Source organism: Bos indicus x Bos taurus, chromosome 5 (assembly GCF_003369695.1).
Source record: "Bos indicus x Bos taurus breed Angus x Brahman F1 hybrid chromosome 5, Bos_hybrid_MaternalHap_v2.0, whole genome shotgun sequence".
Lineage (NCBI taxonomy): Eukaryota > Metazoa > Chordata > Mammalia > Artiodactyla > Bovidae > Bos > Bos indicus x Bos taurus.
Window position 1 is genome coordinate 22883466 of NC_040080.1, and position 24312 is coordinate 22907777.

The window sequence follows — 24312 nt, forward strand, 5'->3', positions numbered from 1 at the left end:
TTAACACCAATCTGTTTCACCAGCTACTGCAGGATCTAAAATGCAATGATTGAAGACTTCCCCTCCCTAGACACGGGGACAGAAGAAACGCCACGTGGGATGTGACAACAGATGGTGGCAACAGCACACGCAGCAAATGTGTGAGTGGGAGGCTCAGTCCCTGCCCTGCTTCCACGTGGAAGGATGGCAACCGGTGCCACGGAACCAAAGCGGCACATTTCTCCCATCAACCCAACCCTGCTTGGCTTCCCAAATCAGACGAGATCGGACATGTTCAGAGTGGTATGGCCGTAGAAAGCTGCACATTTTGTACACAGAACTGCTGACTGAGTCTAGATTCCTGTTAAAGTGGAAGTGAATGAAGAGTCAAGCACATTTTTATTCGCTCCCAGCTCTAACCACACTGTTGCTGCTACTGCTGCTAAGTCGCTTCAGTCGTGTCCAACTCTGTGCGACCCCATAGACGGCAGCCCACCAGGCTCTCCTGTCCCTGGGATTCTCCAGGCAAGAACACTGGAGTGGGTTGCCATTTCCTTCTCCAATGCAGGAAAGTGAAAAGTGAAAGTGAAGTCGCTCAGTTGCGTCTGACTCCTAGCGACCCCATGGACTGCAGCCTACCAGGCCCCTCAGTCCATGGGATTTTCTAGGCAAGAGTACTGGAGTGGGTTGCTATTGCCTTCTCCAACCACACTAGCAACTCTGAATCGGACCAAAGAAATACATACTTAGCCTTTAGCAGACATTCATCGAAGACCTTAACTGTGTTCAGAGACGAAATGTCTCCAAGAACCCTTAGCACCGCACCTGACACTGACCTCCATGGTGAGTATCTTCTATCGTTACCCAGAGTTATAATTCAGCTCAGAACAGAATAGACTTTTATTTGATGATTCCCCCTGACTGAAAAAAAGTAATGCTTAAAAATGTTATATACAGTATATTTTTATATGTTGCTTCTGAATATGACTCTGAAGTCCACAAAGAGGCTGAGAGAGGGCTACCACGAAAAGAAAGCACAGACTTGACCTGAAGTGGGCACCCCTGATTCTCAGTCCAACCTCCTCAAGGAATTCCAGAAGACTGGGCACACTGAGCTTGGGGAGAGCTGGAGAGAGTCATTAGTAGTGTTAGTTGCTCCATTGTGTCTGACTCTTTTGCAAACCAAGGGACTGTAGCCCACCAGGCTCCTCTGTCCATGGAAGTCTCCAGGCAAGAATACTGGAGTGGGTTGCCATTCCCTTCTCCAGGGGGTCTTCCTGACTTAGGGATCGAACTCGAATCTCCTGCATTGGCAGGCAGATTCTTTACTTCTAGCACCACCTGAGAAGCTCAGGGAGAGTCACTCCTCATTTATAAATGAAAGGGCTGAGATCTGTGATTCAACTTCAGGGTTTTTTGCTTCAAGACTATGCTGTGCCTCATCACAGAACAGAAATGAGGGCTGCATGGACCTCTGCTCAATGTTATGGGGCAGCATAGATGGGAGGGGGTTTAGGGGAGAGTGTGTGTGTGTCGCTCAGTCGTGTCTGACTCTTTGCGACCCCATGGACTGTACAGGCTCCTCTGTCCATGGAATTCTCCAGGCAAGAGTACTGGAGTGGGTTGCCATTCCCTTCTCCATTGGGGGAGAATGGATACATGTATATGTATGGCTGAGTCCCTTCACTGTTCACCTGAAACTACCACAACATTGTAATCAGTTATACCCTAATACAAAAATTCAAAGTTTAAAGTTTGGGGGGAGGAGGGGAAGAAATGAGTGCTGGAGAATTAACCAACTGCTGTGGGTCCCTTTTGCTTTTACCCAGAGTTACAACAACAAAGAAAGAGAAGGAAATAATAGAAGAGCATTTTTATCTATAGGTTGATCTTTATTTCTAGTAAATTAACCCATTTATTCTCCATTATGTTAGCACACACAAAAATGTCCAAATTCAGAGGCTTTTCTTTTTTTCCCTAATGTATTTATTTTCAATCTGCCACCCTTAGAAATATAATAGACAAAGGTAAGTAGAATTAAGTAATATGATGAACAATTAAAGGCCAAGAAACAAGATTAGCTTTTAGAGAGTTTCCTGGAAGTTAACAAGACCAAAAAAGTTGATCAATAAGTCAATATTGGCAACTGTTTATACCCATCAATGATGAGGGAGAACTTTCCAAAGGGATCCAAGTTCATTCTTTTTGGCTAAGATGAGGCTACAACTCACAGTAAAATGCTTTAATCCTCTGAGAGGTGAAACAATGCTATGGTTTAAGCTAGCTTGGTTACTGGAAGACTTTGTTGTTGTTTAGTCACCAAGTTGTGTCCGACTCTTTTGCAACCTCATGGGCTGTAGCCAGCCAGGCTCCTCTGTCCATGGACTTCCCAGTCAAGAGTACTGGAGTGGGTTGCTATTCCTTCTCCAAGGGATCCTCCCAACCCAGGGGTTGAACCCATGTCTCCTGCATTGGCAGGTGGATTCTTTACCACCGAGCCACCAGGGAAGCCCACTGGCAAACTTACTAGTGGCTAAATAATGAACTGACTTAATATAAACATTTGCTTCAACCGGCCTCAATTCATGTGGATCCGAGGCCGTGTCTCTTCCTGTGAGTGGCGTTAGGTCTTCTAGAGCTATCAGTTCCTTGCCACAGTTCAGTATTTAAGCACTGCTTAATTGTACCAGGGTTTTCATTAGAACTTAAAGCCATGCTGAAATCTACTTAAACAATGGAAACATTTTTGTATTAGATACCTTTCCCATAACAGCTGTGTATTTCTTAAAAGACTTATTTATTAATTATTACTTGGCTACACTGAGTCTCTGTTACTGCAAGAGGGCTTTCTCTAATTGCAGACAGTTGCGGCGTGCGGGCTTCTCATTGCTGTGGCTTCTTTTGTTGTGAAGCATGGGCTCCAGGGTGCACAGACTTCGGTAGCTGAAGCACGTGGACTCTAGAGCACAGGCTCAATAGTTGTGGCATGTGGGTTTAGCTTCCCTGTGGCAAATGGGATCTTCTCGGGTAAGGGATCAAACCTGTGTCTCCTGTGTTGGCAGGCAGACTCTTAACTACTGGACCACCAGGGAAGCTATATTTTTGCTTTACCTGAACGAAGGTAACTTGCCTATCATTTATTTCAAAATACTTCAAGTTCTTGCTACACTTTCTGATTAGTTTTATCATTGTTTAACATAATCACTTATTCTAAACTAAAAAAATAAGTCGTATGGAATACAAACAGTCTAAACCTACCTGTGAGCTGTGAGCTAATTTATATATCAGATATTTATTGAAAACTGAAAAAGTGCTTAGCCTTGTGGGGAACACAAGATGAACAAGGAAAGGTCCTTAGCTTGAAAAAGAGAATCCGGTAGGGGAGTTAGGCTAACAAATAAAAAAGACAACACAGGTTTAAATGAGATTTTAAGATAATAATCAAAGATGTGCATATGGCGGATGTCTATCAAATATTAATCACCTGGTTTAGAATACTGGCTGGGCTTAAAAAGAGGGAAAGTTGATCAGGCCAGGGTCAAGGTCCCTGGCCAATCAGGCCCACAGATGTAGTCAATACAGGCTGAGTTCATTGCAGAATCAGGTCAAAGTTTCAGGATTGGAAAGTCTTACTGATAATCAGCTGTCAAAGTGGCTTAACAGAACCCCTTTCCCTGGCAGAGAAGCTAAAGTTTACCAAGCTAGCCCATCCCAGGGCCAGACCTGCTGTTCCATCCGGAAAAATTAAGCCCAGAGCTCCAGTACAGCTTCCACCATCAGGAAGCCCTCACTGTTAATGTCCATGTAACTAGGTCCCATAGGTAAGTCTGGGTCTCCTCTTGCTTGAGGGAAAAAGCTTGTTAAGATACTTCTACCAGCTCCTTGGGGCGGTCCTCTTGTTCCCTTTCTCCAGAGTCATGACTCTCTGGGTAAGGTGGCCCCAAAAAGGAGAATGGAGCAATTGTGAATGGCCACAATTCCTCCCCTCACATATAATGACTATAAAAAGCCATCTCACGGGTCTGATACTTTCTTTCTGAACAATCTCAGAATAGCTAAAAGCTCTAACGTGATGGAGAGATTACTACAAGAAGCCACTTTGTCTTTCCATTATCAAATCGCCATGGAGCCAACGAGCGTATCTAACTGCTGAAAGCACCACGGGGCAGTCTGTAGTGAGAGCTGTCTCCAGCGACCCTGTCATTTCCCGCAGCACCTGTGGGGCACTAGTGTGCTTGTCAGTTATTTCCCTTCCAAACAAAATTATTTAAGAAACACGTGTCGATGTGTCCTTCTACCCCATACCCCTGGGATGTCCTCTGACCATCTGGACCTTGGCAAAAAAAAAAAAAAAAAGAGCCAAGAACTGACAGCCCTGCCTTCCCCACCACTCTTCCACTAACTACATTCTTCTGTCTACTCTGAGGAACAGATGCACTAACCAAGAGAATGTCCAGGCTTTTGGATGGCTGGGGAGGCCTTTAATCATCCAGAACCCTCTCTGAGGTGTCCTAAGAAATCTGGCTGCTCAGAAACTCCCAGACAAGGCCATTCAGTCCTTGAAGCCACCTTTGAAGCTAGGATAAATACCGGATTCTGGGGTGTGGATGGTGACATGGAGATACACATGCGTGGTTCCTGAAGCTGCCTCAGTGAGCCTCCGTTTAGGCCCAGGACACATCTCCTGTGCAAAGGGGAGATGCTGAGGGTTCTGACCCAGCACAGGCCCACAGCTCCCTAGGGCTGATCTAGATGATCAGAATGAGTCCTTTCACTTCCTGCTTTCCAACAAATGCCCCTCCCAAAGCTGGTAAGAACGTGGCTCATAAGAACCTTCCAGGTAACAAGGGCATATTCCTGGAGAAAGGGGAGGAAGTTACTGGAGTAACTAAAACTTGACATGAGCTCATTCCTCCAGGAGCATCTGCCCAGCCAAGTTTTCAGGTCAGAGGCCCGCAGGGAAAAACATCTGAAACAAGAGCCAGGTGGGATAATCACTTTTCAGGTGTGCCCTGGTTAAGAAAAACCTTGGTACTGACGATATGATTCCGAGGTAAAGTCCCACATAGTGGCCCCAGGAAGCATGAACTGCAGTCCTAAACTCAGCAACTGAGGTCAGTGGAACTCTATAACAGTAAGAAGGCTGAGCGCTGAAGAACTGATGCTTTCCAACTGTGGTGCTAGAGAAGACTCTTGAGAGTCCCTTGGACAGCAAGGAGATCAAACCAGTCAATCCTAAAGGAAATCAACCCTGAATAGTCACTGGAAGGACTGATGCTTAAGTTGCTGCTGCTGCTGCTAAGTCGCTTCAGCCGTGTCCGACTCTGTGCGACCCCATAGACGGCAGCCCACTAGGCTCCCCCATCCCTGGGATTCTCCAGGCAAGAACACTGGAATGGGTTGCCATTTCCTTCTCCAATGCATGAAGATGAAAAGTGAAAGTGAAGTCCCTCAGTCGTGTCCGACTCTTAGCGACCCCATGGACTGCAGCCTAACAGCTCCTCTGTCCATGGGATTTTCCAAGCAAGAGTACTGAAGCTCCAATAATTTGGCCACTTGATGTGAAGAGCCGACTCACTGGAAAAAACCCTGATGCTGGGAAAGACTGAAGGCAGGAGGAGAAGGGGCAACAGAGAATGAGATGGTTGGATGGCATCACTGACTCAATGGACATGAGTTTGTGCAAACTGTGGGAGATAGTGAAGGACACAGAAGCCTGGTGTGCTGCAGTTCATGGGGGCTACAGAGTCAGACATGACTTAGTGACTGAACAACAAGTAACAGTTGTCAGATTTAACACAATTACACTCCCAGTAAAAGAGCGCACCTACCATTCATAGTGCTATGAATTCTCCACTACAGAGTTCTGAGAGCTACATTCTGAGACACGCTGGCTTCACTTAAGGAAAGAACCACAGCACAGAGGAAACACATGGCAACAGATGACCTGAAAGTGACAGGTAAACTACGCTTGTTCTTAAGAACAGCAGCAAAAGCTGGTGAGAGGGAACTGGAGACACAGAAATCTTATTTAAGCCTTCAGAGAGTTTAAAAGTGATAACACACCCGTAACTGATGATTCCTCTGACAACTGAAATACCTGTATGTCTAACACATAATTGCCAACATGATCAAGGTCAACGGAACCTCCTTCCAACAAAAGACAAAAGGTGTGAAAGTGATCGTTTCTGTCAATATTTCGTTTTCCTTGGGTCAGATTTTTGAAGGTACGCTTGCTGATCACCGTGGTAGAACCCACTGTACACACAGCAGCTCTGTGGCAGAGGTTACCACGCACTGTCAAACTGTATTCCCCGCTCTGGGAGACCATGCGAGTGGAAGGGCTTTAGGACCATCTGCCAAACAGGGGAAGCCAAGGATGAACAGTCGGCTTTGGAATTCAATGAGACAGAACTCCCACACCACCCTCCTTGAGGGCAGATATAAAACAGCCTTTACCATGTACATTATAAAGTCATCTGGTTGCTTAGCATTTGCAAGTTGAGACTTAGTTGTGAAAACAAACCACACAAAAATATGTAAGTTAGTTTGAAAATATTCCCCCTAATTATTAGAAGAAATATTCTACGCACATTTTCTTCCTATCTTGTTGTACAAAATGTCCAGGACAGGCGATCTTATTGCCAAGAGTCCAGTTTAACCAAGGTTCACATTGAGCACTGGTCGGGTTCTTGCCTTGGGGTGGGAGCTGAGTTGCAGATTACGCTGTGTTCACAGATTGCAGGTGAAAGGAAAAGTCCCAGATAGAAGCAGCTGGCTTTGAGCCATCTGTACGGGCACACAGATCTACGTGGCTTTCTGGCTAATAAATACCAAATGAAGAGGCATTTGAGCAAAATCAAAAATACACTGGCCAATGGGGAAGAACAACCGTATTCCTGTTAGGCAGAACAGTCTCATCAGTCAAAAGCTACAAATAAATCATTCAATATGATGACCTCAAAGCTTCATCCATCAAGGGCAGAGCTTTGAGCTCACTGTGGAATCCTGCCCGCTTACAGGATTCATGAGATCCTGAGTCTTCTTACTCCTACCCCAAGCCTTACCTGCGAGCAGGTGCACAGAGCTGAAGCTCTTCTCCAGTTTACCCAGGAGGACAGTGAGAAAACAGTCTGAAGCCAGAGAGGCCACATCCTGGGAGCTCTGATCATACACGACAACCTTCTGACTGCAGTCAAGGTCGACCTACAACGTAAACGTGAGGCTGTGAGGAAGGAAGGCCAGGAACATAGTCTCCAAACCGCTGCCACTGGGGCAAGTGAACTGCCTCCTGTTTTCATTCATAACTGAATATCAGAGGGAGGGGATATAGGTATATTTATAGCTGATTCATGTTGGTGTGTTCAGCAGAAACACAACATTGTAAAGCAATTATCCTCCAAATAAAAAAAGCTTTTTAAATATATTAAAAAATATTTGAATAAAAATGAGACCTGGTCAATGTACTGGATAAACCAGGCATACAAATGGTTTAAATGCTTGTGAAAATCAACTTTTATAAGGCAAACTTGATGTTGTTTGTGTGTAACTGTGCTCACAACTCCTCAGTTTTAAATCCATAACACTATAAAAAGGGAATGAAAAGCATGTACAACACAACAGTATGCAACATAATGGTTCTTGAGCGGAAGAAACACCTCAAAGTGATTTCTACATAGTTACATACCAGTTGTTTAGTAAAACTAAAGCATGAACTCATTTTTATTCCTGAACAAAAGAAACTGCCTTACCTATCACAACGTGAAATTCTGGTATCCTAAGAAAAACTTGCCTTGAAGAGCCTTAACTTCTGATCATTACCTTCCCACAAATGAAAAGTACTTCTAAAATAATTAGTTTCTACTTCGTTTCCCAGGGCACTTGAAAACAATGACCCCCTTTCATTATGTTTGTAAACAACAAAAAACAATGCGCTGTGCATGCTCAATTGCTCAGGTATTGATTATTAATAACACATATGTAATATTATAATTTATACATAATTACTAATTGAGTATTAATAAAATGTATTAAAAATAACTTGTGACTGAATTAATAAAACAATTTTTTAGCATTAACAGGAAAACACAGCACGTGATCAAATTAAAACAGGTTACACCTTTCTGTACAGTTCAGAAAAATTCTGAGCAGGGACACTATTTAGAATTAGTGAATTATTTCGAGATATCATAAAGTACCAAAGTTTAAAAAAAGCAACCAAAACTTCCCCAAATTACGTTCTCCCCTTAAAAAGGGGGCTTCATTTAAAATAGATCCCCATTCAATATGTCCATTTATTTTCAAAAGGGAAAAAAAAAAAGCAAGCATGTACCTTATGTTTGGCTGAGTGCTGGATGAGCTCCGTAATTAACACTTTGTCCTGTTGCAACCTTCGCTTCATAAGCTTGGAGCAGTTGATATTAATGGCTTCCAAAATGTGCGACGTATTGTATTCCACGAATGGCCGGCTATCAATTAGCAGCACTTTTTCCGTTCCACTTTCCAGCAGAGCCACCAGCCTCTCAGTAACAATTTGAGTTCCAATCATCTCATGGGCCATGACAACAATAAGTCCTCTTTTCCCACCTCTTCCTTTAATTTGCCACGATGATGTAATGGTGGTGTGCTCAAAGGCTCAGCCACTCCATTGTACTGAAGTGTATGAGGTCAGGCTGGTGGTGACTGGCGAGAGCAGAGTTAAACCCATTTTCGGCGAGAGCCCTCCAAGTGAATGTCTCTTTCTCTTTCCCGTTGATGTGTTCTCGCAAAGGCCTCCGTCCACAAAGCAGCCCCTCACATTTGATTCATAAAGAGATGACTGGAATAACCATTCCAACAAAAGATGCTTTGGGGCGGCCAGTGCATTACATCATTCTTTACCTCTGTTCCCTCGCTCCAACAGCTTGCCACGGGGCTGAAAAGCCTACACCGAGAGAGAATGACAGACGGAAAACAAAACACGGGGGTCAGGGAGAGAAAGAGCAGCGGATTAGAGGGACTGTATGATTCATAATATTTACTCCATTAATCTAATTCCATACTTGACGCACTGTTTCATGTGAACAAACAAACAAAGGACAAGCAGGTATGGCTCCAGAAAACACACTAACGATAACTCACTTTCACCTCAAAATATAAAAACTCAGAGATGACAAAAGAAGACATAGTCATGAATTATAACCACCTGGGGGCCCAGAACTCATGGACTTATGCTACGAAATTAAAAAGAGCTATAAAAAGCCACTTCGGGTATCTTTATTCCAGATGGGTTTCCTTCATTTTATTTGCTTATTTCTTGAAAAGAGCACAAAGAAGAGCAGCCAGGGATCAGGTTAGCAATCCCGTGTTATCAGGACAAAAAGTCTTTTCTGATAATGGGCGTGTGTGTGCTGTGAAGATTCCTTTAAACTGCCCTCTGGGAGAAAAGGCAGTAACCCAGGAGGTTCTGTAGATTTTGGCCACCTTTTAAGGAACACGAGGGACAGAATGACCGATATGCTTGTCACACCAAGTGTTGAACTTGTTGCCGGGGGTCTGTGATGTTCTCGCTCCTCTCCCGGCAGACCCACAGCTAAGACCCTGGCCTGGTGCCCTCCCAGCACCTCGCAGTTCTCCTTTTCTTGTCCCTTGTTTTTAAGAGTCTCATGGACTCCCAGCCTCAGGAAACTTCACACCTTCGCTGTGGACTCTGAACCTAACAACCCAGCAGACAGAGTTCTAAACAGTGGCCCTGACACCTCCTATCCTTTTGGCATTCAGTCACTCAGTCGTGTCCGACTCTGTGAACCCATGGTTTCCCTGTCCTTGACTGTCTGCCTACTCTTCCTAAATTCCTAAGATGGACCTTTTCCTATTAACACTAATTGGAGTTTTGTGCCCACCGCTTAGACCTCACCCTGACCATCACTATTCTCCTGTTCCTATCTCCCCAGTCCATCTCTGCTTATAGGAAATGCTCTGCTACGCTAAACGAGATATCCACTGTTGGCATTCAACTTCTAGAGGATAAACTATCTGACAGCAGATGTTTTGTATTATATTTCTCACCTCCACAGTGCTGTGCACATAAGATATTCAATTAACACTGTTACAAGTAAGTAAAATTCTGTTCCAAAAATGACTTAAGATACTGAATAATTCATATTTGATTAACTGATAGTAGAACCCCTCAGGGCTTCCCAGGTGGGGCTTGTGGTAAAGAATCCACCTGCCAATGCCAGAGACTTAACAGACATGGATTCAATCCCTGTGTTGCAAAGATCCCCTGGAAGAAGAAATGGTAACCCACCCCAGTGTTCTTGCCTGGAGAATTCCATGGACGAGGAGTCTAGCAGGCTACAGTCCATGCGGTTGCAAAGAGGACGACACGACGAAGGGTCCTGAGAGCACTGAGAACCTCTCAATCATCACTGAGTCCTGTTCCCCAATCTCAGACTTACAAATTATTGGGTTGGCCAAAAGGATCGTTCGGGTTTTCCCATAAGATCTTAAAAAGATCGACAAACTTTTTAGCCAACCCAATAGGAGCTGAAGCCTGGAGAAGCAGGAAGAGGTGGGATGGAGAGAGGAGTGGTCTTGCCCTTAACTTCAGACAAATCATATTAACCTCTCAACCACATTCTCCTCATATACAAAATACAGATATATAACATTGGCTCTGTCACCCCACAGAGTTTGCTTTGAGGATGAAATTATCTCAGTAATCCCAAGTGATTAAGTCAGAAAGCAACCCATCATCACATAGAGGAAGGAGGGAGAATGCTACAAAGATGCCAACGGTGAACACAGCTGCCTTGGAGCTGGAATCTGAAAGACATCCCTCAGCAGATGAAGACAGAGAAACTCCATCCTCCTCTCGTCCAGCTTCAGCCAGGCTGTGCCCCTTCTCACAAGAGCCAGACACACATGGAGTCAGAAGGCACCTGAGGAACCACCTCGTCCACCCTCACATCTTACAAATCAGCTTCACGTAACACACGGTTTCTCCGTTTCTCATCTTCATTACAGGAATGCATTGCTTTTAGTACAGCCTAAATGGCAGTCAAGCACAAAAGTCATGTCTACTACAAGCAAAGACATCAGAGCAGAGCATTTGTCCTTGTCGACCAACTAACGTCTGTTTGCAAAGCACCTACCCAGGGAGTTTCTGAATAGCGTCCTGCCTGGCTGGGGACACAGTTCACAGCCATGGCAGGTTCTCTGCTCAGACGGCCTGACTCCTGCCCTCCCCAGGGCTCCTACTCCTGGGTTACCCCATTTTCCTAAGAATCCGTTCCCGCAACGAAGCTGCACAGAGACAGTGATGCGTCTGGTCCACGTGGTAGCCCAGGCAGCACAGGAGGTGGAAACCCGAGAAAGGGAGCAAACGGACACCGACAATGGTCTGAGCCTTGGAGCCGGGCTGGCTCCTCTCAATGGTGCAACACTTGGGACAGAGCAGTATCTGGGTTAGCAGATCCAGGCACGAAGGAGAGAGAAGATGGCAAAAATGTGAAAACGGAGTTAGAAAGCTCTTGTCTTTGTTTCCCTTCAGCCAAAAGCCCAAATCACTGAAGCTGAAGGCAGCTTGCGGCCAACCGGTCCACCAGGAAGAAAACAGTCACTCCAGACACAATGACCACAGTCTATAGTCCCAGACAGAAAAAGACCCTTTTCCTTACCAGGAAGAGGTCTAGTCAAAGTAGCCCTGACATGAGAAACAAAGAAACAAAGAATGAAGGTGAATTGAGGATAAGTTACACCTTTCATGCTGTACCGCAGCCAGTTGGAGCTCTCTGACGGCACCTTTACGGGCACGTCTGATTTTCTGTGATCCCAGGTGACTAAGGAGTGGCCGAGGCTGCCAAGGGGGTGTGGAGGGAGGGGTAACAATAGCTGTCAACCTCGTTTACTGGCAGCTAGAGGATTCTGGGCAAGTCTTTACCCTGTGCTACAACTCTAAGTTCAAAATTTTTATGAGGGGTGGGATGGGGTGGGAGATGAGAGGGACGTTCAGGAGGGAGGGGACATATGTATGCCTATGGCTAAACGTTGATGTATGGCAGAAACCAACAATATTGCATTTGCTGCTCTTTCTGAAGAATGTCAACACTCTGAGATCAGGAACACATCTGTGACAGGTTTGCTCTCAAAATCTTTGGTGTCAATTAGGATTTAAAAGGGCTTCCCTGATGGCTCAGCAGGTAAAGAATCTGCCTGCAATGAAGGAGACACTGGAGACACTAGTTTGATCCCTGGGTCGGGAAGATCCCCTGAAGAAGGAAATGGCCACCCACTCCAGTGTTCTTGCCTGGGAAACTGCATGGACAGAGGAGCCTGGCGGGCTACAGTCCAAAGGGACGCAAAGAGTTGGCCACGACTGAGCAACTGAGCACCAAGCGACTGAGGATTTAAAAGATAACACACGGGACTTCACTGGTGGGCCAGTGGCTACGACTGTGCCCCAATGCAGGGGGCTCATTTGATCCCTGGTCAGGGAACTGGATCCCACATACCACAGCTAAAAGATCCCACATGAAGGTCAAAGATCCCACACGCCCAACTAAGAGCAGATGCAGCCAAATAATAAAAGAAAAATACATCATTAAGAAGAAAAACCTCTTTAAAAAATGAATAAAATAAAAGATGGTAAGACAGTATTTGATTGTTGCAACACCGAAAAGTTCATCTTATCCTAAATCTCTTCAAGACGTCAACAGGAATAAAAATTTTCAGATGGAACAAAGCAGCCCAAGTGCGTACAGCAAACCCCAGACTGAGCCTTGCTCGGTGGACTTGTGCTCAAGTTCAGATTCTCAGAGAAATTATGGAAAGGATAAAATCAGGTGAGAAGTTTATTGTTATTAAACTACAAACTGGTCTTAATTTTTTTTTTCCTCCAATAAAACTAAAGAAATAGGCAACAAGATACACCAAATAGGCTTTCAGCAGCGGTTTACAAATATAATTTTTTTTTTAAAGAATTTCACCTTCCTCTTTTTTAAAAAAAAAATTATTTTTATTTATTTATTTGGCTGCACTGGGTCTTCGTTGTGGCATGTGGGTTCTTGCAGGATGTGGGATCTACTTGCCTAAGCAGGGATCAAACCCAGGCCCCCTGTGTTGGAAGCTTGGAGTCTTAGCCAACAAGCCACCAGGAAAGTCCTCACATAGACCTTTCTTTTAAATTTATTTATTTTTAATCTGAGGATAATTGCTTTACAATATTGTTGGTTTCTGCCATACAACAACATGAATTAGCCATAGGTATACATATGTCCCATCCCTCTTAAACCTCCTTCCCACCTCCCATGCCATCCCACCCCTCATAAAAAAAAAAAAAAAAAAAGTGAAAAAACTCAAAAGGGGAAAAAGCAGCCCATGATGTCTGGAAGCAAGACCGTCCTGGACTCCAGCCATCTTAGTTCTACACTGGTTAAAGCTACTCTGCCTCATGTGCTGTGGGTTAACCCTGATAGAAATTCTGAGGTCTAGTATTTAGTGAAATACATTCAACAGAGAAACAAAAATAAACCAAAAAACTGTGCTCAGCAAAACCAAGAAGGCAGTATGAGCTTAACGTGTCTTTCAGTCACCTATTCCTGCCTTGATCGTATTTTCTTACCCCAAAGCAGAGGTGGCAACCTGACTAGCGGTGGCTGCAATGGGTTAAAGGTCACCTGAATCACTGTCTAGACAGAACTAGGCATGGAGACCACACTTGTCAGCACTGTAAAATCCAACCACCTTGTAGCAACTCCCGGCGCAGAAGGAAGAACCCATGCTTGGAGAGGCTCAAGCTGTCTATACGTATCTCAAGGATGTTTACAGGCATCACCGACTCAATGGACATGAGTTTGAGCAAACTCCAGGAGACAGGGGAGGACAGAGAGGCCTGGTGGGCTGCAGTCTATGAGGTCGCAGAAAGTTGGACATGACTGAGCGACTGAACAACAAGGATCCACAGATACAGGCTGAAAGAGTAGCCATCCTGCCAAGACTAAATCCAAGGCCTCTGCTTCAGATGTGGGCCCCCCCAGGCAGAGTCCAGATCTGTGACAAGCCTTCACCTAGGTCCTACTGATGAAGACCACTGTGCTCCTGGCACTGGCTCAATGGAAGCCTCCTGTTCACGGCCACCTGTTCCACCAGCTTCCCCCTTCCCTGACCACCTGAGCTCCCCTCCTCTCTCCTGCGGCCACACCAGGTATCCATCCCAGACACACTCCTGCCACAGGGCTCCCTATTCACCCTCTGCATTTAATGCTTCCTTCCGGGGCCCTGCCTGAAAACGAGGACTGTCCCCCACTGGAAGTGATGGTCCTGAGGGAGTGAGAATGAAGGATGCCTGATGGACTGGCTGAGCAAGAGAAATGTGGCCTGAGGCTGCTTTATTGTTTGTTTATTTTTGGCTGTGCTGGGTCTTCATTGCTGCTCTCGGGCTACTCTCCAGTTGCAGTGTGCTGGCCTCTCATTGTGACGGCTTCTGTTTTTGCAGAGCACAAGCTCTAGAGTTTCAGGACTCAGCAGATGCAGCTCCTGGCCTCTGGAGCACAGGCTCAATAATTGTGGCACATGGGCTTAGCTGCCCTGAGGCGTGTGGGATCCTCCTGGACCAGGGATAGAAGCCATGTCCCTTGCATTAGCAGGCAGATTCTTTACCACTGAGCCACCAATGAAGCCTCCAGAGGTTGATTTAATCTGAGAGCTAAGGAGAACTCGTTTTGGAAGGATATTTGCAATAAAGGTGGGCTGCAGCCAGGAAAGGAGACTCAGAAAATAAGATGGGGAGTAATTAGTACATCCTGGTTTTCTTGAGCATCTGTCAGGCCTACTGCAACTCATTCAGTCAATTCACAAATGGTTACTGGGCACCGAACAGGTGCCAGGCACTGGTGTGGAAATGCAGCAAAAATGAATGAGGCAAAAACTCTTATCCTCCTGGAGCTTCTAATTTAATTATGAGAAATGCATAATAAACCACAACAACAAAACATCATATGAAAGACGGTGATCAATGCTATGGAGAAAAAATTAAGTAGGGAAGGAAGGGGGTGCGGTTAAAGTTTAAACAGAGTAGTCAGAGAAGGCCTTGCTCTGATGGTTGAGTAAAGACCATGAGGAAGTGAGTGATGGCTACATGGATGCCTGGGAGACTAGTTCTCTATGTCAGGGCTTGAGGGTAGTGAATGTATGTTGATCAGAGTAATGCTGAATGGGCTAAACACCAGAAAAAGATGTGGCAGGTGTTCAGTCTTTCTTCAGAACTATATCTTTCAGAAATGAAGCATTTTTAGCCACTTGAACTTCTAACTTAAGCATTAAAAAAAAATATATATATATACACAAGAAGATATATATACACACATGGATACAGAAGACACATATATTAAAAGATATATGTATTTAAGATATATATATATATATGAAGTTTATATACAAAAAGTTTAGTATAGTTCCTTCTTTAAAACTACAAAGGAAGAAGCTGTGGTTCCTGTATTAGTGCATTATCTGGCAAAGAAATGAAAAGAAACACTGTAATAAGAAAGATCATGGCATCCAGTCCCATCACTTCATGGCAAACAGATGGGGAAACAATGGAAACAGTGACAGACTTTTATTTTCTTGGGCTCCAAAATCACTGCAGATGGTGATTGCAGCCATGAAATTAAAAGATGCTTGCTCCTTGGAAGAAAAGTTATGACCAACTCAAACAGCATATTAAAAAGCAGAGACACTACTTTCCGTAGGTCCATCTAGTCAAGGCTGTGGTTTTTCCAGTGGTCATGTATGGATGTGAGAGTTGGACTATAAAGAAAGCTGAGCACCGAACAATTGATGCTTTTGAACTGTGGTGTTGGAGAAGCCTCTTGAGAGTCCCTTGGACTGCAAAGAGGTCCAACCAGTCCATCCTAAAGGAAATTAGTCCTGAATATTCATTGGAAGAACTGATGCTGAAGCTGAAGCCCCAATACTCTGGCCAAGCAATGTGAAGAAATGACTCATTGGAAAAGACCCTGATGCTGGGAAAGATTGAAGGCAGTAGGACAAGGGGATAACAGAAGATAAGATGGCTGGATGGCAACACCGGCTCTATGAACATGAGTTTGAGCAAGCTCCGGGAGTTGGTCATGGACAGGGAAGCCTGGCATGCTGCAGTCCATGGGGTCACAAAGAGTCGGACACAACTGAGTGACTAAACAAGAAAGATTACTCTTAATGCTGCTGCTGCTGGTAAGTCGTTTCAGTCGTGTCCGACTCTGTGCGACCCCATAGACTGCGGCCCACCAGGCTCCTCGTCCATGGGATTTTCCAGGCAAGAGTACTGGAGTGGGGTGCCATTGCCTTCTCCGACTCTTAATGCTAATTTAATACAATTCTCCAGCTCCACAAATATATAGTATCTAGTAAGAGAATCTTGGCTTTGTAGCACAGAATGTAGTAAAAAAATCAAGACGTTAAACAAGATGCATGTTTGAATACAGCTATACAACAAGGAAATCATTTAAAGGAGCTTCACATTAAAATAAAGGAAAATGTTTTGAAGGAGCTCTCCTTGTCAGAAGGTGTATCAATACGCACCACAAGACCTTTGTAAGCCAGACTGCTGTAGGCAGAGGGTTGGTGATACTAATACAAACTTATCATCTTTATTTCATGCACCAGTTAGCTCACCCTCCCCTCAACAACAAAATTCCACTATATAAAAGGTATACTTTCCTGACAAAGAGCCCTCATAGCTCAGTCGGTAAAGAATCTATCTGTGATACAGGAGACCCATGTTCAATTCCTGGATTGGGACGATCCCTGGAGAAGGAAATGGCAACTGCAGTATTCTTGCCTGGGAAATCTCAGGGACAGAGGAGACTAGTGGGCTACAGTCCATAGCGTCGCAAGAGTCGGACACGGCTTAGTGACTAAATTACCACCGTTATGATCAAAGTAAACAACCAACAATGAGAGAAGATCGTGATATGTAAAGAGAGTAAAATAAAAGTATAGAACAGTAGATAAAGCAAAACCTCAAACACCCATATATATACAAACACGCAAACATATATTAAAAACGTCATAACAGTTTTGCTTGGGTGAAGTAAATGTAATATGTATTACATTCTTTTCTTTCCCATTCTTTCTTTCTGGAAAATGCATGAAAAAAATTAGAAAAAAGGCATGACATCCATGCAGACCTGGGTCCTCAGTGGATCTAGTCCTCCTTAACAGCACTGTCAAGAAAACTGGCAGCCTGGGAGAAACAGAAGATGAATAAACAATACAGGAAAACTGAGGTTCACCCTCAAGGTAAAAAGCTGAATCTCTACTTCACAAAAGGACTTACAAAGGATTATTTAATAATAATAATGCTGGGGGGGTGAATAAAATTAAATTTTAAATCACAAACTTGTGACTATAAAACTGGACTTTTAAAAGAGGTCAGCTGATATATTTAAAATGGATAACCAACAAGGTCCTACTGTAGAGCACAGAACTCTGCTCAACGTTATGCAGCAGCCTGGATGGGAGGGAAGTCTGGGGGAGAATGGATACACAAATACGTACGTCTGTGCTTTTGAACTGTGGTGCTGGAGAAGACTCTTGACAGTCCCCTGGACAGCAAGGAAATCAAACCAGTCAATCCTAAAGGAAATCAACCCTGCATATTCAATTAGAAGGACTGATGCTAAAGCACCAATACTTAGGCCACCTGATGCAAAGAGCCGACTCACTGGAAAAGACCCTGATGCTGGGAAAGACTGAGGGCAAGAGGAGAAGGGGGCAACAGAGGATGAGATGGGTGGATGGCATCACCAATTCAATGAACATGAATTTGAGCAAACCCTGAGAGACAGTGAAGGACAGAGGCGCCTGCCATGCTGCAATCCATGGGGTCACAAAGAGTCAGACATGACTTTACAACAGAACAAAAGCAACATATCTAGGGCTGATCCCTCTGCTGTCCACCGGAACTATCACAACACTGTTGTAACATCATGTATAAATATTACTGGAGTATAGTCAGATATACTCCAATACAAAGAGTTTTTCAAAAGCCCAACAATATTAAAAAAAAAAAAAAAGAAATCAGCTGTGGTATGACTCTTTCAATACAGGTTTTTTCTGTATGCAAACGACTCATAGCTAGCTTTCTCTTTAAAATTAATATATTCCCTAACACTCTTAACCTGTATTTTAATTTATAAAGTTTCCAAAACAAATCTACTTAAAGCATCACGAATGAAACACAACGTGACTTTTACTCCTCTCGGTGGAAAAGCACAGATTCTCCTAACAAAGTCTCTGAGCTGCCCCGCCACTGTCCTCAGCTCCAAAACAGACGTGCACAAGACGTGAACAGATTCCAGACGCGGCCTTCAAGCCTGGACCACACCTGCTTCCAAGGCCCCAAAGCTAAAAATAACCCTGGGGCCTCAAGAACGGGACACTGGCCAGGCCGGGGGGAGCTGCCGGCCCCCGGCTCAGCTCCACCGACAGTGAAAGCCGGAGCTGCAAAGCTGGACAATCACAAGACCCTCCATCACAGGCTCCAGTCTGTCTCTCCGTGCCAACCATCTCCATTCTAGGCCAGCTCAGTCTCTTTTCCCCTGGATGCCAAAACTAACCCTAGGAGCTCAGAAACAAGTGGGCTTTAGGGTGCACTGATTTTTTTTTTTATTATTAAAACAAACAAACAAACCTGTGGACCAGAACTCAGGATACCTTGTTCCTAATTTCAGCTCCTTTACATAGATGCAAAAATGTCATAACAAGAGACATATCCTCCAAAAAAAGAGGGAGAGAGAGAGATCCTCCACCACATTGTTTCCTCATCTGTGATCATGTAACACCGAAGGATTATTTCACTAAGAACATGATAAGATCGAGGATTCCCAAGTGGCTCAGTGATAAAGAATCTGCTGCCAAAGCAGGAGATGTGGGTTCAATCCCTGGGTCAGGAAGATCCCCTGGAGAAGAGAATGGCAACCTGCTCCAGTATTCTTGCCTGAGAAATTCCATAGACAGAGGAGCCTGGTGGGCTATATAGTCCATGGGGTGGCAGAGTTCGACGCAACTGAGCAACAAAATGATGAGCTCACCATCAGTGCATCTCAGGCCTTAAGTAAGCAGCCCTGACAAGGACACAGCATAAGGGTTGATGTGATCCCTAAGCAGTCGTGTTGAGGAGCTACTTTACATCCCACAACACAGAAGTTACAACGGGGAACCCCTGGACAATGGTTCCACAAACAGCATGGTGAGCAGAGAATTTCCTCTGTGGTGGGGGATTTCCAGGGTTGGTTCCGAGACAATGACTCCCGCTTCTCTGCCAACCCCGGAGTGTGCAAGATTCCCCTCTGGGGCAGTTAGGCTACCAGGTAAGGAAGAATGAGAGGGAAGGAGGCTGGGGAAGGGGCAGCAGCATCCCGCCAGGCTCCTGGGCTAATCTGAGTCACTGAATCTGTCTTCTTGCTTCCTCTCCTGAGGCCGGGGGAGTAACAGTATTAGGAAGCTGCTTGTGCTCAGTTCCTCAGTCAAGTCCAACTCTTTGCGCCCATGGACTGTAGCCTGCCAGACTCCTCTGCGCATTGGATTTCCCAAGCAAGAACACTGGAGTGGGTTGTCATTTCCTCCTCTAGGGGATCTTCCCGACCCAGGGATTGAGCTCGTGTCTCCTGCACTGCAGGACAAAGAGGGTGACAGGGCCAGGACCTGGGCTGAAGAATCACAGCCCAGAAGGAGACCGCAGAGCAGCCCAGATGCTCCCCAGATGGGAGTCAGACTGAGCCTATCCTCATCCCATAGTTCCTTTCTCCACTTCGTCCTTTCCTCCTTCTAGCTCTTCCCTATTATTCGACTCTTACATCATCACCTCACAGCATCATCTGTGCCCTTACATGTTCTCAGAAGCCTTGACGTTTCCCTCTCTCCCTCTCTTCTTCTTAGTCACCTTCCTTTCTCTCTTCCTGATTAAAACGAAGCCTCTTCCTTTCTAAAGTTTACCCATTATCATTAATCCATTTTCTTTTTTCAGGAGGATCTGCCAAGGCCGTGTGTGTGTGTTGCTGTTATAATGAGTAAACCTAAGTGCTTAAGACTGCTTCGAGGTAGTCATCCGTGGACTCGGGTGTCTGGTCAACCTTTAAAATCTTTTGATTATTTACTACTGTAAAACAGTTTTATTTTGGAGGAGAGAGGGAAAACATTTCCAGTGTGGTATTTCATACGTGGTCATCCTGAGTAGAGATGATTACTCTGGGATCTTACATTTTCATTAGCCCTTAAATGCCCTTATGATTTAGACTGTTGTTGCTGTTCAGTTAGTAAGTCGTGTCTGACTCTGCAACCCCATGGACTGTAGCCCACCAGGCTTCTCTGTCCATGAGATTCTCCAGGCAAGAATACTGGCGTGAGTTGCCACTTCCTTCTCCAGGGGATCTTCCTGATCTAGGGATCCTGAATCTTTACCACTGAGCCACCAGGGAAGCCATTCTATATATTAGCTAAGTGAAAATTATTTTGTAGGCATCATTAACCAAAATAATTAACAGAATCATGGGATATATCCAACAGCAACTTATTAGTATGAAAAAATGAAAGAGATTTTCAAAATGTAATTACCTATCTCTATGACAACTGTGTTTCAAGGCAAATGGCATTCAAATGTATTGCAGACAAAGCAACCTAAGTATATATGTTATAGTACAGGGCCATGCTCCTTTTCCAAATGACCTTCAGTATCAAAGACCGCATGTTCAAAACTAAAATTAAAAGCAAAATGATTACAAATGCAGTAGACTTGCCACAAGTGATTTTAATATAAAGCAGACTACAGGATTCTCTATTAAGTAGTTCAATGACTTAAAAACCAAAATATCCAATTTCATCATCTCCTCTGAAATGCAGTCCATGGCATATATCCTAAGGATAATGTTCATAAAGCTCTACTGTTTTATCCCATTGTCCAGATTCCTAAATGAGTTTAGAGAAACCTATCACAACTGCTATTAACACCTGTAAGCATCACAGAGGACTAAGAACAGTGCAGTTAATGTTCATTTTTTTCTCCTGCAAAAAGTGCTTGTTTCAAATTCTAGGATTGAGGACTGATCTGTAAAACTATCGGAAGAAAAATTAAATGGGTTAGTGGAATAGATGTGTTCATTTGTTGACCGCCTACCATATTCAATTTCCTAACAGAGTAACTGCTCACTGCTCAGTTTTATCACAAGAATTACTTAGGAGCTTGATTTAAAAAAAAAAAAAAAAGATAAAAATAATCACTCAGACCCCACCCCTGAAGCTGATTCTCAAGAGTCTGGAATGGAGACTGGGAATTTGCATTTTTGACAAATGCCCCAGAAGGTTCTTAGGATTGTTTTAAAATACATTATTAAGTTTGAAAAACATTGTTCTCAAGACACATTCGTGTCTCTCAATGTTCACATTCAATGAGCTGTCAAGCCCTACTGAGTGCCGAAAAACTGATGCTTTTGAACTGTGGTGTTGGAGAAGACTCTTTAGAGTCCCTTGGACTGCAAGGAGATCCAACCAGTCCATCCTAAAGGAAATCAGTCCTGAATATTCATTGGAAGGACTGATGCTGAAGCTGAACTCCAATACTTTGGCCACCTGATGCAAAGAACTGACTCATTGGAAAAGACCCTGATGCTGGAAAAGACTGAAGGCAGGAGGAGAAGGGGACAACAGAGGATAAGATGGCATCACTGACTCTCGATGGACATGAGTTTGAACAAGCTCTGGGAGTTGGTGATGGACAGGGAAGCCTGGGATGTTGCAGCCCGTGGGGTCACCAAGAGTTGGACAAGACTGAGTGAACTGATTTTCAGTCTCTCTCACTTGGATGGTGGAGAGGGCAATGGCAACCCAGTCCAGTGTTCTTGCCTGGAGAATCCCAGGGACGGCAGAGCCTGGTGGGCTGCCATCTATGAGGTCGCACAGAGTCGGACATGACTGAAGTGACTTAGCAGCAGCAGCAGCAGCACCTGTATGGCATAAAGGTGTGAAAGCTGTGTTCAAAGTGCACATAATGGCAACAGTAGCAGCTGATAAAGGAGGAACAAGCAGTCAGCCAGACCATTCCACTCTCACAGGTGAAGCAGGACCTCCATTTAATCTGACGTGGGACTTCCGTTAGGTTAATAATATCCCTTTTACAAAATGAGAAGTATTTTGCCCAAAGTCACACAATTCATCAACGGTAGAACTGAAACCTGAGTTTCTATGACAGAGCCTTCCACAACACTACAGAGCTTACCAAACATTTTGCAAATTTTAATGGGCTCCTTAGGCACAGAAAGCAACAGATTTCAGAGGTTTCTCTCATGGCCCAGTGGTTAAGATTCCACACTCCCAACGGAGGGGTACATGGGTTTGATCCCTGGGAGGGGAACTAAAATCCTGAATGCCTCATGGTGCAACCAAAAGAAAGAAGAAAGGGAACAGATTTCAAAAGATGAAGAACAACACGCCCCATTTCAACGCTTGACGTGTGTGGTTGTGAAGAGAAGTGGTCTCACCACAGGGACAGCCTGTCACACAAGCAGCCATGTACAGAGTGGAGAACAAGACAGTGAGGCAACAAGCCCTCACAGAACACTAGGGAAGAAAGAGGAACCCTGGAAGCGGAAGTCTGTCTGCGTCATGGAGTCACTGTGAGAACACAGTATGCAGAAGAACCATATTTGTACATTGGAACATTCACTAAAAAGCTAGTAACTTAAAACAGGATCAATGAGAGGAGTATTTTGGTTAATACAGTAATTTTGAACCTTGGCTGCACATGAAGTCACCTGTGTGTGTGTGTGCGTGCTCAGTCATGTACGGCTCTTTGCAACCCCATGAACTGCAGCCCGCCAGGCTTCTCTGTCCATGGGATTCTCCAGGCAAGAATACTGGAGTGGGTTGCTACTTCCTTCTCCAAGCTACCTGGGCAACTCTTAATTATCCCAAAGTACCTCAGACCAATAAATCAGAACCTCTAGGGAGAAGGGCGTGGGCATCAGTATTTTTTGCACAAACACTTAAAGGTGAATTCTTGACCTCCTCCTAGGGGTCACAAAAGACAGACCACTTGGAAGGCAGAGTTTAAAAGGGAACAAAGGAGAAACACGGCGCTGCACACAGCGCTGTCACTCGTCTGACCTATTTCCTGAGGTATGTGTTTTATAACATCTGCTGGAGGCATGATGTTCTGGATATATTATCAGTAATAGATCAAGCTGTCAGTGCCACAGAGTCTTGAATTCCAGTAATAATAAAGGAGCACACGTCACTAGGAGTCCCAGCAAAAGGCCCTGAGGGTGTGCTGAGAAACAGAATCCCACCGTGGCTTAATCAAACAGCTTATAGCTGAAGCAACCCAGTTTCCAATCTTTTCCCGTTTTTTCAGATGTAGATATATCCAAAAAAGGTTTTAAAAGTTTGGGAGGAGACAAGGTAAATTCAGTGTTCACCTGCAAATGAGTGAGCGCAGGTTAAACATCTCTGCCCAGGAATTTCCCATGACTAAGGGCAAGTCACCACTACAAGCGCAGACAGTCTTCTGTAACTCCTCCCTCTAGTCCAATCCTGAAAAACTTCATTAAATACGCTGATGATGGACACCAAGAATTGGGCCTCCAGCCAAACCATCCATATTACATTAAATAAAGGATATCCCCACCCATCTCAAGGTTTGCCAGCAGTTTCTTTAAAAAAAAAAAAAAAAAGTGGCATTCAACCAAGAGTCCAGCGTTTTTGTTCATGATATAGCTGATTAACAAACAATAGAAGAAACTAGATGAGGAAGCGCTCACGGACTGTCTCCTTTGAACCTCGGGTCTCCCCAGGGCTCATTCACAGAACACGTTTTTGAACACCCAGTCTGTGTGAGCCTCTTTGCTCAGGTACCTTGGGAGGACACAATTAAACGCAATGCCATAGAAAGAAAATTTGTACACGGGTATTAATATCTGCCAGGCTCAGCAGGATGGGGGTGCTCCAAGAGGAGGAAATGGGAGGACTTGCATGGATGACGTCTAGTGGTCAGCGAGGAGGCAGCGATGGATCCCACCAGCACATATTTACTCTGGACGCTCTCCTACCCCAGTTCTGATGATGCTACACAAGCTGTATTCACGAACAACCTGTGGCCCCAGGAAGTATGGGGGAAGCAGGGACGTTACTAGCGAGAAGACCCTTCTACGAATTCTGGAGGCAACTTCTTTTCAGCTGGTCCCTAAGACTGGCTGCTTCCTGCCGGAAATATAAACAAACTCACCTTTAGGAGGCAGACAGGCTGCTGGTTCTCACTGTGGTACTGACCTAGCAGAGACGGAAGCGGGGAGGGAAGAGGCG

General features: G+C 44.7%; 1 protein-coding gene across 2 annotated transcripts in view; it reads right to left on the reverse strand.

The window, feature by feature from the left end:
• Nucleotides 1-24312, reverse strand: part of DUSP16 (dual specificity phosphatase 16) — a 93623-nt gene that overhangs the window by 45529 nt on the left and 23782 nt on the right. For both annotated transcript variants that reach the window (XM_027541373.1, XM_027541372.1), the window contains exons 3-4: nt 8312-8902; nt 7047-7185 (exon numbers count right to left, since the gene is read on the reverse strand). In XM_027541373.1, the coding sequence (XP_027397174.1) occupies nt 7047-7185; nt 8312-8539 (367 nt within the window). In that variant the 5' untranslated portion in view covers nt 8540-8902. The remainder of the gene's footprint in view (nt 1-7046; nt 7186-8311; nt 8903-24312) is intronic.